We start from the raw sequence: 15721 nt of genomic DNA, 5'->3' as shown, positions 1-15721 counted from the left end.
TTAGCATACAATAAACAAAACCGATCTCGCCCAGGTGTTGTGAGACATCTGCAGGCGGTGACTCGTCACCTCCCACACACTTCTACTTGTTTGCCTCAGGCTCAGTCAAATCAATATATCATTAGCCAGGTTCTCCACTCACCCCCTGGTCTCCAACCCACTCTACTCTCTGCTCTCCCCCTCACATTTCACAGTATTTCATGCTGTTTTCACTCATCTTTCTCTCCTTGGGCCCCTTCACTCTCCAGCTCTGCTTCTGGTCTTTTGTGGGGTTTTTTTGTGTGCACCTGCTGAAGGTGAGGGAAATAAGTGTAAAAGAGGGGCTTAAAAGCTGGAGAGGGTCAAGGGTGTCAGGGAAGGAGCTGAGACATCAGATAAAAAGAGAGATTGCACGTGAGGGCAGAGAAACGGAGAGAGGTGAGGAGGAAAAAGAGGCGTGCAGGGAAGAAATGGGGAGCTTTGAGGGGGAGGGGACCCTTGCTGGCTGACTGTGAGGGTAAAATGAATGTGTAATTGCAATGTAGTGGCTCAACCTCTGAACAACTGAGTGATGGCAGGAGCAACAGCTCCAACACTTGAGGGTTGGAGGTGGCTGAGGCATCAGGGAAACGGAGGAGACTGTTTCTGTTTGGCCAGATCCTCTTCAGCTACCTAAACCATTTATCACTCATCAAAGATATAGATAAATAGTCACAAATGCATTTTTATTACATTTGTTTCAAACATGTTGTTGATTAGAATGATTAGAATATAATAATAATGATGATCTCCTGCAGTCCAACCTGAGCATCAGAATGAGGAAGAAAGGTGCTGCTGTCACTGCATGTACTTCAGCTCAGACACATTCTGCTTGGATGAACCGTGTTCTCCACACCCAAACACACTCAGTTGCCAGGGACAAGCAGTACTGCTGTGCTCTTACAGCTCGGGGTAAACTCATAAAACAGGTGAGAAAGGAACAACTCAAAGAAAAGAAAGAGAGACAGAAATATATGAATTCAGTCAAGGGGGACTGGCATGACCAAGGCTGGCGCAGATGGAGAAGTCACCTTGAGGCGGAAGAGGAGAGGAGGAGGGAAAGGACCCGGTGGTAATGCCAGCTCATTTTTTTACAGGTCAGAGACTTTAAGTTGATAGAAGGACAAACCCAGGTGTATTTTAAAGAACAAACTGGTGGTTTTAACCATGAAAACTAATAATTCTGAAATACAATAAAACAAGACTTTACTGAATACATTAAGTTCATTGTTTGCAGAGAATATTGCAGGTTGGATCACAGCTGTTGAACTGTAGGGATGTTTTAATATGCATCCTTTAATTTTTATTGAAATGTTGATTTAAGTGAAAGAACAATAGGTGTGTCTGGGTTTGATCATTAAGCAAAACCATAAACGTGTGCCGTTAAAGGAAACTGGGACTAGGCTTAATGAAAAAGATTGACTACTTTTTTTTAAAGTTGCTTAAATTAAATTATTCCTTTGCAATATTTATTTTTTCACAATTAAAGGTCAGCTCTTCTGTCTAGTTTACCACTAACTTAAATCCATACTTCAGGTCAAGACACGTTTCCCTCACTTTGACCACAGTGACACCTGCTGGTGACATCCTGCTACTGTTTAAAAATAAAACAGAATTTTAAAAACTGGTGTATTCTGTAAAACTTAAATTTAAAAAATCTGTAGAAATCTCATCCAAAAATGACCATTTTATTTAGTAACAATGGCTTTTTAACCAGTCCTGTTTGTGCAACTGAATTCTTTTACTTCACAAAAACAATTAAAAATGAATAAGGCGGAATGGAATCTTTCTTCATTAATATGATAATGAGTAGTTGAGCTTATTTGCATTTCATCTCACAAACAAAATGCTGCTTTCTAAATACTCTCTACAGAGACAAGTTTGAACATCAAAAAATAAATAACTCCACTCACATGACCTCAAATTGTCTTGGCCCACATTACAAGCTTCAGATGTAACAAAACCATAAAGATTTGAAAGTTCCTGATAATTTATTCACGGTTGGTCAACCTTTAGCGTTGGCTGTTGGAAAGCAGTGCCCCATATGTGGCAGCATCTAATCAGATCAAAGAAAAAAAAGACATGTTTTATTCTGTTTGCCTGTTTTTATTTGGTTAAACAAGGCAAACCAGCTTTTCCTGTAAAGCACATTTCATTCAAGGAAATCATTTAAAGATGGATCAATCTTATTGCAACAACAACAAAAAAAAGCGTTTTAAATGCAGCAGATAGGTTGTCATTGATGTAGTATGTCAGTGTGCATTTTTAGACCAAAATGAGGGGATGTTTAAGATCATGAGGAAATCAGTTCTACCTGCGTGCAGCAGTAGCTGTGCTATTATTTAGTGAGTGTGTAATTGGATTTTCTATTTGCAATTTATCTTGAAGTATATTAATTAGTGAGGCCATCACTTGTTTTTTTTAAAAAAGACCTCAGAAATAGAAAAAACAACAATAAAACGCTTGACAGTGATTGAAGTGCAGCTGATTCGAGTTCTTTAACAAAATCTGGGTTCTTCGGCAGAAAAGCAAAACTTTGACATCAGTCAGGTCTCCATAGATATGTTGACAAAAGAGGTAAAAAGAAAGAATGAGGAACGGAAACGCAGGGGCTCTAATCACTAATTAATAATGAATGGAGGATAATAATATGGAGAGCAGCAATGTTAGCTCATTGGAAGAGGTTTCTTTGGCTACACAGCAGCCAGGATGTGTGTGAGTGAAATTTGAATTTTCATTCAAATGTTGGGAAATAAATGAGTGAATCGTGTTCAGATCTTTTCCAGGTTTTCTTTGTGGGTTACTCATGCAACACATCGCATTCTTTTGTGTTAAGTGACAAACAACTTTGTTTGCATCTTCTGGTTTAATGCAGACTCCTTTAATGCAGTCCTCCATTCCTTATTCACCTGATCAAAGAGAAACTTTTTTATGTCATGTTAACATGACAAGACAATAGAAACTTAACAGTAGCCAAAATCAGCCAATCTATGTCGACCTAGTTTAAAACCAAAATAAAAGCGTCACACGTGTTTTCAAATAAAACAGTTGGAGTGTGAATGTTTCTGCGATATCTGCAATGACAGTGCAGAACAAAAGCAGCTGCAGAAGTGAGAGCGGGAAAAGTCATAAATGAAGAGAGTCCCGGGGGATTTTCCACAATCAGAAAGTACCAGCCGAGACATAATGTGCTCCTCGAATGCACCCAAGATAGCCCAGGAAATATTAACATACATATGGAGTCATTACAAGCTACAGCAGAGACAGGTACAGCTCCCCGGGAACAGGGCTCTGTCCTAATTACTGCGTCCTCTGTGTGGTTTGTTAACGGCCCTGCTGTGTGATGAAACTGTCAGGGGTGGCACTGCAGAGAAACTCTTCTGCTGGAGTGCCGTACTTTTAAACTACCATCAGTCATGTAAGGAAGTAAGAAACAGGTGAGTACATTTAATATAAATCAATGAATAATTGAGTTATTTGTTGAACAACAATAAGAATTATGTAAACATTTCAAATTGTGAAGCTACTTTGGGACGCAAAAAAGAATTCAGTTTATTTCCTTCTCTGCCCTACTTTACAGATTTATTCTGTTTAACTTTGAAAGCAGCAACAGAAGAAAGTTACCTCTTAGTACTTTAGTTATTTAAATTGGAACATTAAGATACGTTATGTAAACTTTAAGTAAATGTTGTTTCTTAGGTTTAATGTTGTTGTTTTATTTACAATCCACGCTTTTGGTTCTTTGGCAAACTACTCAACTTAAGATTGTTATTCAGAAATGAATACAGCGTAGTTGAGGTCTGGACCACATCCATCCTCTCAGCTCCCAAATTCCACAGGAAGTCTTCTGGGTTGACTGAAGTTATCTTGGCGAACAGATTTAGGTTGTAGACTGTAAAGATCTACTGGTTGCAGAATGACATCTCAGTGTCTTTCAGAATGGCTACATGAGATCTGCTCGAGACTGTCTGAGCGGGAAGCCTTCAGCCAGAAAATCTTTCAAACGAAAGTTCTGACATCGAAAAAGACTTTTAGGGTGTCGTCCTTTTGGAATCCTCTCTTTGTGACCTCTGTCTGAAAGCTTGGCCTTGTTTTTTAAAGGAAGGCTCTAGATCTAAACCTGTCTTATATTATATTTATTTGGCTTATATTATATTTATTAGTATTTATTATACTTTATCTATTCATACTTTGTGTTCATGTTTGTTGAAGGTTGATGTTTTTTTCCCCATCATTTAAATCTACTTTTAGTGATTGTACATGTCCACAAGCTCTTGTTGTTGTTTTTCATCTTTATTGTCACCTTTTACACATCTTTTTACTTTGTTTTTAAATTCAGTGATGTCCTCAGAGGGATCCTCCACACCAGGGACTAAGCCTGCTCCCAGAACAGGATCTTTGCTGTGGGATATTTTGGGTCTGGCTGCTTGCTTAGATCGGGGAGGTGTGAACAGTTTCCCAAAAACACAAATTCCTCACTTCAGCATCAAGTCAGATTTCTAACAGTATTTCCGTTTTTTTTTTCTATTTCTATTTTATTATGTGAAGTGTGTGAGAGTCAGTGGGGGTTAAGAGGATTGTGTGTGTTTTATCTTTTTTTTCTATTTTAAGTGTGAAGATTTTTTCTTTTCCTTCTTTAAGATTTTTTGAAGAAAAAAAATTCTGTAAAGCCCTTTGCCTTACTAAAATGTTAAAACTGTTTAATAAATAAAGTGTTATTTCATTTCATTCAGTGAGGCGACATTACTGAAGATCAACAAATCCTACTATTTGGATTAGTAGAGCAGCAGCTTGAAGTAGCATAAAAATTTCAGAAGCTCATTTGGAGTCAGTGAGAAATGTTTTTTTTTCCATTAGCAGAGAGGATTTGGCCTTTTTCATGGGAGCTTTGCTGCATGCTCCTTTCAAATATTGCACCATTTAAACAGAAATTTGCAACAATATAATATTTATTGACAAGAAACATTCTTACAACAACAAAGAATAAAACTACTAATGGTGGATGTCTTTTATCTTTGTGCCAATTTCACATTTAGGTGCTGTTTGAGACAGAGTTTTTCAATTTTGTGAAGGACAACAGTTTTTTTTAATGATTCCATCTAGCAAAAAAAAAAAAACTACATTATTTTTAGTATTGCCTCATTTTCCATCTACAAACAAGTAAAACCCCCTTAAGTCCCACTCGAAACACATTTGATCTCCTGTAAAAGTGTTCTCAGTGGTCTTTTAATTATGACTATGCCGTTTTTAGCCTAAATCAAAAAACCAGTGTCGTTTTCTTTAACATAGTTTTTACAGTAGTTCATTAGAAATGCCCCTCTGAGTCGTGGGAGGGACAGTTAGTGTGGAGCAAGCCTGACCACACATCCCATCATCCTTTTACATGTTTTCTCGTTAGCTTACAACCCCTCACAACCCCAACCAAACATTACAGGTGCAACAAACATGCTGAACACATTGAGTATATTCAGATGTAAAGATTTTAGCCAGATGCCAGCATAGGATGAGAAATGCAAAGATGTACATGGTACCAGTCACCTACAAGGCAAACCATCCGAATGAAGCGGAGCAGGGGGCTTGAGATCTGCCAATTGCATTTTCTGGGTTACAAAGAATATCTCTTTTGTTTCTCTTTCAGCTTTTCCCATCAGGGGTCGCCACAGCGAACGAGTCACATGGTAAACCTGGCAATGTTTTACGCCGAATGCCGAAGTGGGTGCCTATCGAAGTGGGTCTTTACTTCGAAGGGTTGCCTGTCAACAGCCAGCAGGGGGCGAAAGTGTACTGTTTGTTTTAATGTTTGGACCATTTTCACACTTGCTCAAAAAATACATTTTTAAAAATTATTGCACTTTTTACTATGTTTCATAAGGAAATTTGTTTGTATTTAAATTCAATAAACTTTATGAAGAGTATATAACTAGGACAATTTTTACTTTTGTTAAAGACAATCAGTTTTATTAAAACCCACAGTGTTTAAAGTTTTTTTCATTTTATCTAATTTTGGGTTTTTTCCTTTTCTTATTTCCTTTTTTGATAATGCAACTAATTTGTTTGTTCTAAATGTTCTAACTGCTTTATATTTAGGTGTAAGTTTTTTTCTTATTAACCCAATGACCCCAAAAGGGATGTAGTGGATTAAGAAACTGAATGGATGTTCCTGAGTTACCATTTCTAGAGTTCATTAAAAACTTTGCCTTGTGTTGTTCATTATTGGAAAGAATTTGTAGGTGATGCATCCTGGAAAAAGGGTCTGGCTTTTAAGAAAGAAAAGGCATTTCTTCTAACATTTAACATAGATTTTACCCTGCAAAAATGTATTTACTGTATTTAAGATTTAAGCCCACATTGACATAATGTGTACCTTTTGAAAACTTTCACCTAAAACAGTTACTCATTTATTTTAGCTTTGCTCCATCTTTTTGGCAAATTTTCTGTGATTTCTTTACTACACTCTCCTTTTCTCTGCTTAGGAAACGTGTATTGTTTGGCTCCTGCGCGTTCTTTAGGTCCACTCATAAGAATCTTTTATGTCTTCCAAAAACTCCTTTTAAAACTAGGGGAGACCTGGCTTTTTAGGCAGTTGCTCCCCACATTTGGAATGACCTCCCTCTGTCTCTGTACCAGATTGACTCAGTTGAGCGTTTTAAAACTCCAGTTAAGACGTTTTCATTAAGGAGAGCTTTCAGCTGAATTTTACTTGTTTTCACTTTTGTTTGACTTATATGCCTAAGAGTGTTATATAGGGTTTTACCTGCTTTATGCCATTCTGATTTGATTTGATTTGATGGATTTGATTTGATTTATTGATTTATTTCAAGCATTGTAGTCAAAGCAATAAAGAATGTACACAGATTTTTCAAACTCAGAAATTATTAAATGCATGGATTAAAAAAACAGAAACTAAAACAAAAAAAGACACTTTAATTACATTTGCTTATCTAATTATCATAAACTAAAGTTTTTTCTCTGATTTTATATTGTTTTAACTTTGTGAAGCACTTTGTGGGATGATCTGAGAAAGGTTCTGTGTAAGTAAAGATTTAATTACTTACTAACTTAATACTTAATATTCAGCATAATCATTTTCAAGCCACTAACCATTAGAGTATATATTAAATGTTAATAAACAAACCTCCTAAAGATAACAGTATTTTTTAATTAAAAATGTCAAATGCACTGTTCCACATTTTTATGCACAACAGTGTTTCAAGACATTTTATAATTTCAAAAGAACAGAAAATGGTCATTTGTTGAATTTGCTGCAGTAGGAGGTCATATTTACTGAAATCAAAAGCTATTTGTGAAAGAAATGGGTTTAATTTTTTTATCATTGTTTAAATGCTGTAGTTTACAGATGACTTTTTTACCTTTTCAGCAACAGTTCTGTGTTTTATTGCCCACTTCTTACCCAAACTAAGATGATGGGGTTTTACAACACACTGTTAGCAGATAAGGAAGGGTGCTGATTGAACTGAAATATGCCCAAAAGGTTCAATATAATACACCCATAATGGACTTTTTAACTTAGTTTCTCTGCTTGTAAATTGTAACCTCCCACTTGTATTCTCAATAAAAGGAGCACGGAGAGCAGCAGTCCTTTGAGAGAAAAAGGGTGATAGCAATCCTCCATCACACTTGTTTCCTCCCTTGTACACAAGAAACGTTGCTTGTTGGTGTGGTCTCTTATTGTGTTTGTCTTTATTGATGCATTTATCTGACACTATTCCAATCAAAAACATCTTAATTGGTCAAATTACATTTTAAAATAAGACTCCTTATTTTGTAGCAGTTTCACAATTCTTGTATCCATCGAACTTGTTAGTTTTTGGGGAGTTTCTGTTTGAATTGTTTTGCAGGATGTCAGAATAGCCTCCCAGATCTGCTGTTGGATGTGAACTGCCTCTCACCCTCATAAATATTTTACTTGAGGATGCTCCAACGGTTCTCAATGGGGTTGAGGTCACTGTATGTAGAGATGTGACGTCACCCATAGAAAACGCCTTGCCTCCAACTCCAGCAAAATGAAGGAAAATCAGTCGCCATTTTTCCTTTGATACAGGCGCCGCCATTTGGAGCCAGTCAACAGTGATTAGTCTGAGGCGGTCTGAGTCATCGTTTCTATTGCAACTACTGTTGCCAAGCATGAGTGAGCTTGTTCAAAGTCCACACGCTTAGACTGAAAGTAGCTAGGGAAAATCTGTCAATCAAAAATTTGTGGTGGGAGCCAATGGGCACCACATGCTTTTACCGAGGCATCTGATTGGTCACTTTATAACTTGAAGATAAAGAGAAAAAATTCCATAAAAGAAAAGTCATGATTAGCAAGAAGATGTTTTAAAGATGTATCAGAGCAAGACTTATACTGACCAATAGAATGACTGAGTAATAGCTGTTTGTTTCTCTATATAAGTCTATGGGTTTTGGCTTCTTGGAGCCAGCAAGTACTTCCTGTTTGGACCATGAGGGAGGAGGGGTCAGTATGTCCAGTTCATATTTACAGTAAATGGTTGAGGTGAGGGGAGGATGGGGGCCAGACCACCAGTTTGTCTATTTTTATGCTCACAGCAGCCAATGATACAGCATGAGATGGCGCATTGTCCTGCATGAAGATGATTTTGTTATGGAAAGCACAGATCTTCTTTTTCTAACATAGAGGGAAGTCATCAGTCAGATCCCCCTATCCCGATCACAATGTTGTTTAGTTTGAAATACAAGCCCATTTCAACCAAAAACACACACAGGCGGAGGCTGGTTCACCCGCCACACCCAAAGAAAAATGAAGCAAGTCCAGTGTAGTGAAAAATACTTTGAGCTGTACATAGGTTGAAACTAAACAGCTACTACACATGAGAAGGTACCAAGAAAGAGAAAACAACACTTCAGGACAGGTACTGCTTTTTTTCTCTTATTTAAAAGACAAAGGACACTCAATGGAAGACCAAACTGTAAAAATCATTGACAGAGAAGACATGTGTCTCCTATTTACCATGCTGCCATTTCAGTAGATCCAAAGAAGATCCAAATTCCCGCACAACCACACCCATTGACCCTGTGATGGGGATAGGGGCTTCCAAAAGGAGAGGCTTTCATTCTAGTTTCTCGTCTTTGTTTCCCAATAATGAGCCATAAGCGTGCAGGAATGGGGGTTGAAATGAAAAATATCTAAGCAAAAACGACACAGCTGTCAAAAATATATGTTCCCAAAATTCCCAAAACTTTCATTAAGCATCATATTTGGCATCATATTCGAAAATAAATTGGAAGAAATCTACGGTAATTCAGCGAAAACTTAAGTGCCTTGCTAAATTTAACATGCAAAAATAAAAATAAATGACGACCTCTTCCTATTTATTTTATTCAAAAATGAATTCAAAGTACACCTGGAAAAACTAAACCTCATTAGGAACCAAAAAGAAAAACAATATAGATTGAAAACTTCCCTTTTTGTTTCTATGGATGTGAGGAACAAATAAACTTATTTTTTCTTCCTCTCCCTCTCAGTTTTACTTTTATTTTGTTTTGTTTTTGTTGTACACTCTTTGTTTGTACACTTGTCTGATTTATGATGTCAAGCTATGTTTTGTCATCCCCCCCAAAAAAGAAGTTCCCAAAACAAACTCAATTGCATGACGTCATCGTCGAGACTGCGCGCGCATGTTTACCACGGAAGTAAACTTTCTTCCATGACTTTTTCTTTTGCTAACCCTAAGAGCGTTTCGTTGTAAAGTAAACAAGAAAATGGCGCTCATTTGCTGCATAAATGGTTGTAAAAATCGGTACTCGCCAGGCAGTCATATCAAGTTTTATAGAATACCATCCGGGTCTCGAGTGTTTCAAGCCGAAAGACGGCAATTGTGGTTAGATGCTATCCAAAAAGCGAACGGCAGCACCAAGAAGCTAAACCAGCAGAGTCGGATTTGTGGCGCTCATTTTATCTCTGGTAGGTTTAACACAACAGGTTTGAATGCAAACGGGATAATTGTTTTGGTAAATGAAATTGAAACTTTAATTTTGTTCGTGCCTGTTTTGCAGGAGAAGCGTCCCCTGACTACGACATGCCTGACTATGTGCCCACTGTGTTTACATGCACAAAGCAGAGGCCGAACTCAAAGAAAAAAAGAGTGGAATGGTAAGACACGTGCCTGCCTCAGCTTAGATCTTGCACATAAGGCTTAAAAAAATAAATACCTGCAAATGTTTTAGGTATGCAGTACTCTCATGATGCTCCTTTGTCCTTTTCGCAACTACTTTAAAGGACTGTCTGAATTGCAAAAAGGTGTGTCTCTCAATTATAAATATATATATTATCCAGATTAAAGGTGAATGGAAAAAAAAAGATTCATCAAATCCAGTTGTTAAGATTTCTTCTCTTTTAAACCATGTCCTTGAGGATTTTTGTTTAAAGCAAAAAACAGTTTATTTTAGTGAGAACTTGCTAATTTATAAAGGATCAGTCTGTTTTGTTTGTTAGTTTAAAGTACTGACAAGGCCTGTACAATAAATCACACATTTATCGTCACCTTAATCTCAGCCTCTGTGATAAACTCATCTCAAAAGATAAAGTGCAATAAAGAGTCACCTTAAATGTTCATGCTAAACCTATTTCATGGCAGCTTGCCGTATCAAAAGGAGACCCTTTATCCCAGATGCCCTCCTCCTAGTTATGTTGACTTTTATTTAAATAAAACTATTGCAGTTCAATGGAAATGATGGAGTGTTTTTTTTTTCATGTATCGCAAGTTTTCCTGTTAATGTGCAGCTCTATTACTGAATATGTAAAAGTGATTTCATAATCAATCAGGAAAAAAATGAAACAAAACAATATTTCTTTTGGGAAAAACCTAGTTTTGAAGGGTTCTTTATTTAATTTTTTGTTGTTTTGGTTTGTATATTTAAGAAGACGTGTCCCAAGCCCGGTTGCTTTGAGAGGGTTGCGTCAGGAAGGGCATCCGGCGTAAAACATTGCCAAGTTTACCGTGCGACTCGTTCGCTGTGGCGACCCTTGATGGGAAAAGCCGAAAGGGAAACAACAACATATTTAAGAAGACATCACATAGAATATTTAATATTTCAAGTTTCTTAACAAAGGCTACCTTTCTATGACGTCAAACTAAATGTTATACAATTGGTAAACTAGTGGAATATTTTGGGCTGTCTAAAAATTTTTTTGATAAATAAAACATTTTACCTCTGAATGTAAGTGGGGAAAAAAAGATTGTATGTAAAGGACTTAAGAATTAACAACTATAATCTTGTTATTTTGTTTTTTAACTACTCTTTAAAATCCATTGATTTGCATTCTTAGATCAACAAGTAGAAATTTCAGAAATATAAATAAGGATGTTTTTTTACTGCTTTGGTAGCTGCATACAAGTGCCTACATGGTTGAGGAAAACACGAAAACATGATTTTGTGTGGATTTTGGACTAGATATTTCTGTCTGTTTTGTTTTTAATGGCCCAGGCTTCAGTCCTTGTGCTTATGAGCCTTTTTTTATGTTACTGTTGTTTATTGTCCTTTGTTTCTTTTTGTTTTTTGAAGGATTTACCGCTCCAGAAAAAAACGCCGCCGTCGGGCCAATGCAGGGACGGAGAGTACAAGTTTTTCTGGACAAAACACCCCTGAAAAGGCGCCACCATCCCCAATAGTGCAAGAGGTAACGCTCACCAATTTCTGTTGTTTTTAGACTTGGGTTATCCACTGTTGAAGTATCACTCCTATCAGCTTTTGATCTAAAGTAATCCAAAGGGTTCCCAGTTGTCTTTTAATTATGTTTTATCGTTTTGAGCCCCCCAAAAAGTGTCTTTTTCTAGAACATGGTTTCTGTACAGCAGCGATGGTTCATTAGAAATTCACCTCTGAGTTGTGGGCGGGACCGTTGGCGCGGAGCAAGCCTGCCTACCCTCCCTTCCCGTCACAAATAACTTAGTGTCATCTGTTTACACTCTCTCCCGCTAGCTTATAGCCCATCACACCCCCTATCTAACCTTACCGGTGTAACAAAATAGGCGAATAATTTTGAAGCTATCCAGTCGTACAGTTTTGATCCGGATACCAGCTCAGACGAGCAAAACAAAGACGTACATGGATCTATTGGTCTGCAAGTGGATGCATCAGAATGGAGTGGAGCAGGAAGACTGGGGCCCACTCAGCACATTTTTTCCGTACTGCATGTTTTTATGTGCTCCTGATTTGAATGATTTGAATAAAGAAATACTCGTACTTTAAGCTTAATTTTCTTAATCTATGTTCTCTGTCATTAGGAAAATGCCTAAGTGCATGTTAAAAACAGCATTTTCATCGGCGTGGGTCTTTAGGACCAGTATTTGTAAAACTTATGCCGGAATTTACTCAATACCTGAACTTTGTGTATCATATCTTATATTTTCCTTAGTGAGTTTTTTACGCTTTTGTCTTCTAGGAGGTGGAATTGCAGACTGAAGAGATTTTGACTGAAACAGTTTGCCTGCAAACAGCATCAAACCTAAACACTGTATCACCATCACCAATGGAATCCGTACCACAGGGAATGAGTCCTGTTGTCATCCTTAAGTCCATTCTGTCACCAGCAGGTGGCTTTTTCTGTGATCTATGCCATCAGACCTTCCACAATGTATCAGAGCTCATAAACCACCACCGGCTGCACCACGTACAGCTGTCTTCTGGCACAGTTGAAGCACCTATGTCAGCTGTAGCCTCAGGAAACTTGGAGGTACTTGTGACAACTGGAGCTATGGAAACCAGTAAGACACCTGCGACAGGTGAAGTCACAGAAAACAGGGAGGCGCCTGCTGTAGAAGCCCCGTCTATTATCACAGATGAGCCGTCCTTTCCATGTAACATGTGCGATCGGTCATTCACTACAAGTCAGAACCTGAAGCGTCACAAACTGCTGCATGTTAAAGATGGCAGAAAGTGCCCCAAGTGCAGTGCTCTTTTCTGCCGACGCCACAACCACATTCCCTTTCAGCCCCGGGTAGTTCCTGTTATGGAGTCTGAGGAGGATTCCCTTTCTGAGGAAGAGGAGGAGGTGGAGGAGCAGAAGGGGAGAGAGGAGGAGAAGGATATGAAGGATGAGGAGGGGGAACAGGAGGAGCAGGAACATTTAGATTGCAGCTCAACTGCAGAAAATATTCAGCCAAATAAGGTGGAGCCAAATAAAGCTGAAGAAAAGATCAGTCAGATCTCATCAGTACTTCAGCCTCAACGCAATGTTCCTGTCATTTGTGTTTTGTCTTTACCCAGAATTGCACAAATTGTCCCAAAGCTCCCCATCTTGCAAATCAAAACACCTGTCCTGACATCAGCAAAAACGCCTGCTCTGCCCCGCCCATCTTCTCCAACAAACTTGAATAAATCCGTGGTGCCAAAAATGAATCCCAGTAGTCTTCCTGATGTACATCCAGAACTGCCCCCATCTCTGGGGCTCTTTTCACCTCACCGCCTCACCTCCTCTCTGCTTGAAGTTAAAAGAAATTATGATTATATTCTGAACAGACCAAAAAAAACACAGGATCCTGTTGTAAAGAAGCCCAGTGAGACTTTCCTCATTTTTCCGGGTCAGCAGAAACCTGTTCAAGAAACCGCTCAAGTCAAAAGAGAAAAAATTGCTTTTGATATCGAGATCATCCTGTAAGATTTGGCATTCCTGTGCTTTTACTGTGGTGTAATAATCAGAATGAGCTGTTTGCTTTAACTGAAACAACTGTTGCGTTATTACTCCTGGTCTCCTGTTTGCTTTCAGGACTGAGGCATTATATTGTACAGTTTCTTCCAGTTTTATGAAATATCCTTTTTATTTTTTATTTCGTGTATCTTATCAATGCACAGTCCTGTGGCTCAGTATTGTGACAAATGTGAAAAAGTGCCCCTTATCTCAGTTCTGCAAATAACTTTATATTTGCACCATTAGTTTGTTGCTGCTTAGTTAATAATGTAAACTAGATAATCTAGACTGCTGACATTTAAAAATCTACCTCAGTTACCGGAACACAAAAGCTCCAACTTTAAGCTACAATACTTGCAGTGTTGCTTTGCCATATTTTCACCAAACCTGCCATGAATATACTAATTTTTATTTTTCTTAAGTGATAAAACATTGTGGCATTTTGAGTGAAGGATTTCAGACTCAAAGAAATGTGTATTCTCCAACAACCATAAATCGTCAGCTTCAGATCAGTTTGGTCTGTGCTGAGGTGAGTGTTTTGTGTAACATTTTCAAATTAAGCTGCAAAAATCAATGCCTGATTTTTTTGTTTGTTTACATTAGAGAATTTCCTTTAAAGTAGGCATTTTAAGTGGTTCAAGGAATGATTTGCTACGTCTGTATTGTGTCGGCTTTTCGTCATGTCCACTCTCTAAACAATATGAATGTTGGATTTGCAGAACAGAACCTGACATAATTCCTGATGAAGATATGGATGATTAGGAGGATTTGCTGTAAAAACATAGGAAGTTTTACTTTTGGACTACAATAGAAGATAAAGTAAAGTGTCTAATGTAATATAAATTTAGAGCAACTGTTTAGATGATGTGTTTTCAAATAAACCATCTTTCTTATACTGCATTTCAGTTTTGTTTTTTTCCTTTTGGCACTTGTAACATCTGGTGATAAATTTGTTTTCCTAAACAGAGGCCTACACATTTCTGGCAGAGCTTGCAGGATTGTTGGTTTGACCTCATAAATCCTGTTCTTGTTCTCCAGAATGTCCTGTATTACATCACAGCTGGTCTCAGATTCAGCTGCTTAAGTTAATTATTGTGCAATGACAGCATCACTAATTTTTACACTCCTTTGTGTTTGGGGATGTGGAAAAAAATCTATTGACAGGATTTACTGCAAAGTTGTGCAAAAACAAACATTTTAGAAATGTAAAGTACAGGTAAAGTTACAAATATGCTGTTAGAGTTTTATAGAAAAGTATGATTGAATTGCCTGGTGCTTTTACAGATATCTTCAATAAACTCAAAGTAGGTTTACATTTAAGAAAAAAACTGTTTGCTAAATTTTGTGTTTCATTTTAAACTTTCAACTACGTTTTTTTTATATAATTTGCAATATTTTTTGCCACCATATGGGGCTAGAAAGCCAACAAGACTAAGGTTGAATTGATGTTAAATTGGGTTGCCTTTTTAGTTTTTAATATCAAGCTAAAAGACACATAGGATTTCCTAACATTGTCCTTTTACCAAAAATTTATTTTTATTAGAACTGAAGGGGGAAAAAAGAAGAAACAAGTTTTTTTTTCCAAGCTGATATTTCTTATAGTTTTTTGTAATGGAGACTGAAATGTTTGGTCTTTTTGTAAAGCAAGTGTTCATTTATTTTACTGTTTATGTTCTAAAATATCTCACTTTAAGGCTGATGACATGAAGAACCTGAGCAGGTGATGTCAGGAGAGAAATGTAGGAAACAAGGCCTTCATCACATTAAAAAAATATGAAATCTCTTCCAGTTTTGAGTAGCTTTGTTTTCCTGGAAAATATAGTTTTTAATTCTGTATCTTATTAAATGTATATATATATGGTGGATACATGCGAAAAAGGGGGTTTCCTCTGACCTCTTGCCGCACAAACATTTTTTTTAATCCAGATGCACGCTGTACACATCCTATTGGTCCAAACTAAGCCAGTAGCCATAGCAAAACAACGGATTGGAGTTGGGGACCTTCTCATAAACTCTATTCTGAGCTCTGATTGG

The 15721-nt window shown here is 37.5% G+C and overlaps 1 protein-coding gene across 1 annotated transcript; it reads left to right on the top strand.

Annotated features, from left to right (window-relative positions):
- Positions 1–9673: 9673 nt before the first annotated feature.
- On the top strand, positions 9674–14592 carry LOC101170678. Its single transcript, XM_011477475.3, has 4 exons — positions 9674–9961; positions 10054–10150; positions 11563–11677; positions 12443–14592. Exons 1-4 carry the CDS (start codon positions 9760–9762, stop codon positions 13655–13657), a joined length of 1629 nt encoding a protein of 542 aa, XP_011475777.1. The 5' UTR covers positions 9674–9759; the 3' UTR covers positions 13658–14592.
- Positions 14593–15721: the final 1129 nt, after the last annotated feature.

The sequence above is a fragment of the Oryzias latipes genome, chromosome 7 (assembly GCF_002234675.1).
Source record: "Oryzias latipes chromosome 7, ASM223467v1".
NCBI classification, from domain to species: Eukaryota; Metazoa; Chordata; class Actinopteri; order Beloniformes; family Adrianichthyidae; genus Oryzias; species Oryzias latipes.
The sequence above is the reverse complement of the archived record's forward strand: the minus strand, read 5'-3'. Positions and strand labels throughout refer to the sequence as shown.

Bases quoted from the DNA above. Each gene is read 5' to 3' on its own strand.
- LOC101170678 (XM_011477475.3), top strand. From the start codon at position 9,760: ATGGCGCTCATTTGCTGCATAAATGGTTGTAAAAATCGGTACTCGCCA. The intron at 10,151-11,562 runs GTAAGACACGTG...TGTTTTTTGAAG, and splicing joins AAGAAAAAAAGAGTGGAATG to GATTTACCGCTCCAGAAAAA. The intron at 11,678-12,442 runs GTAACGCTCACC...TTTGTCTTCTAG, and splicing joins CATCCCCAATAGTGCAAGAG to GAGGTGGAATTGCAGACTGA.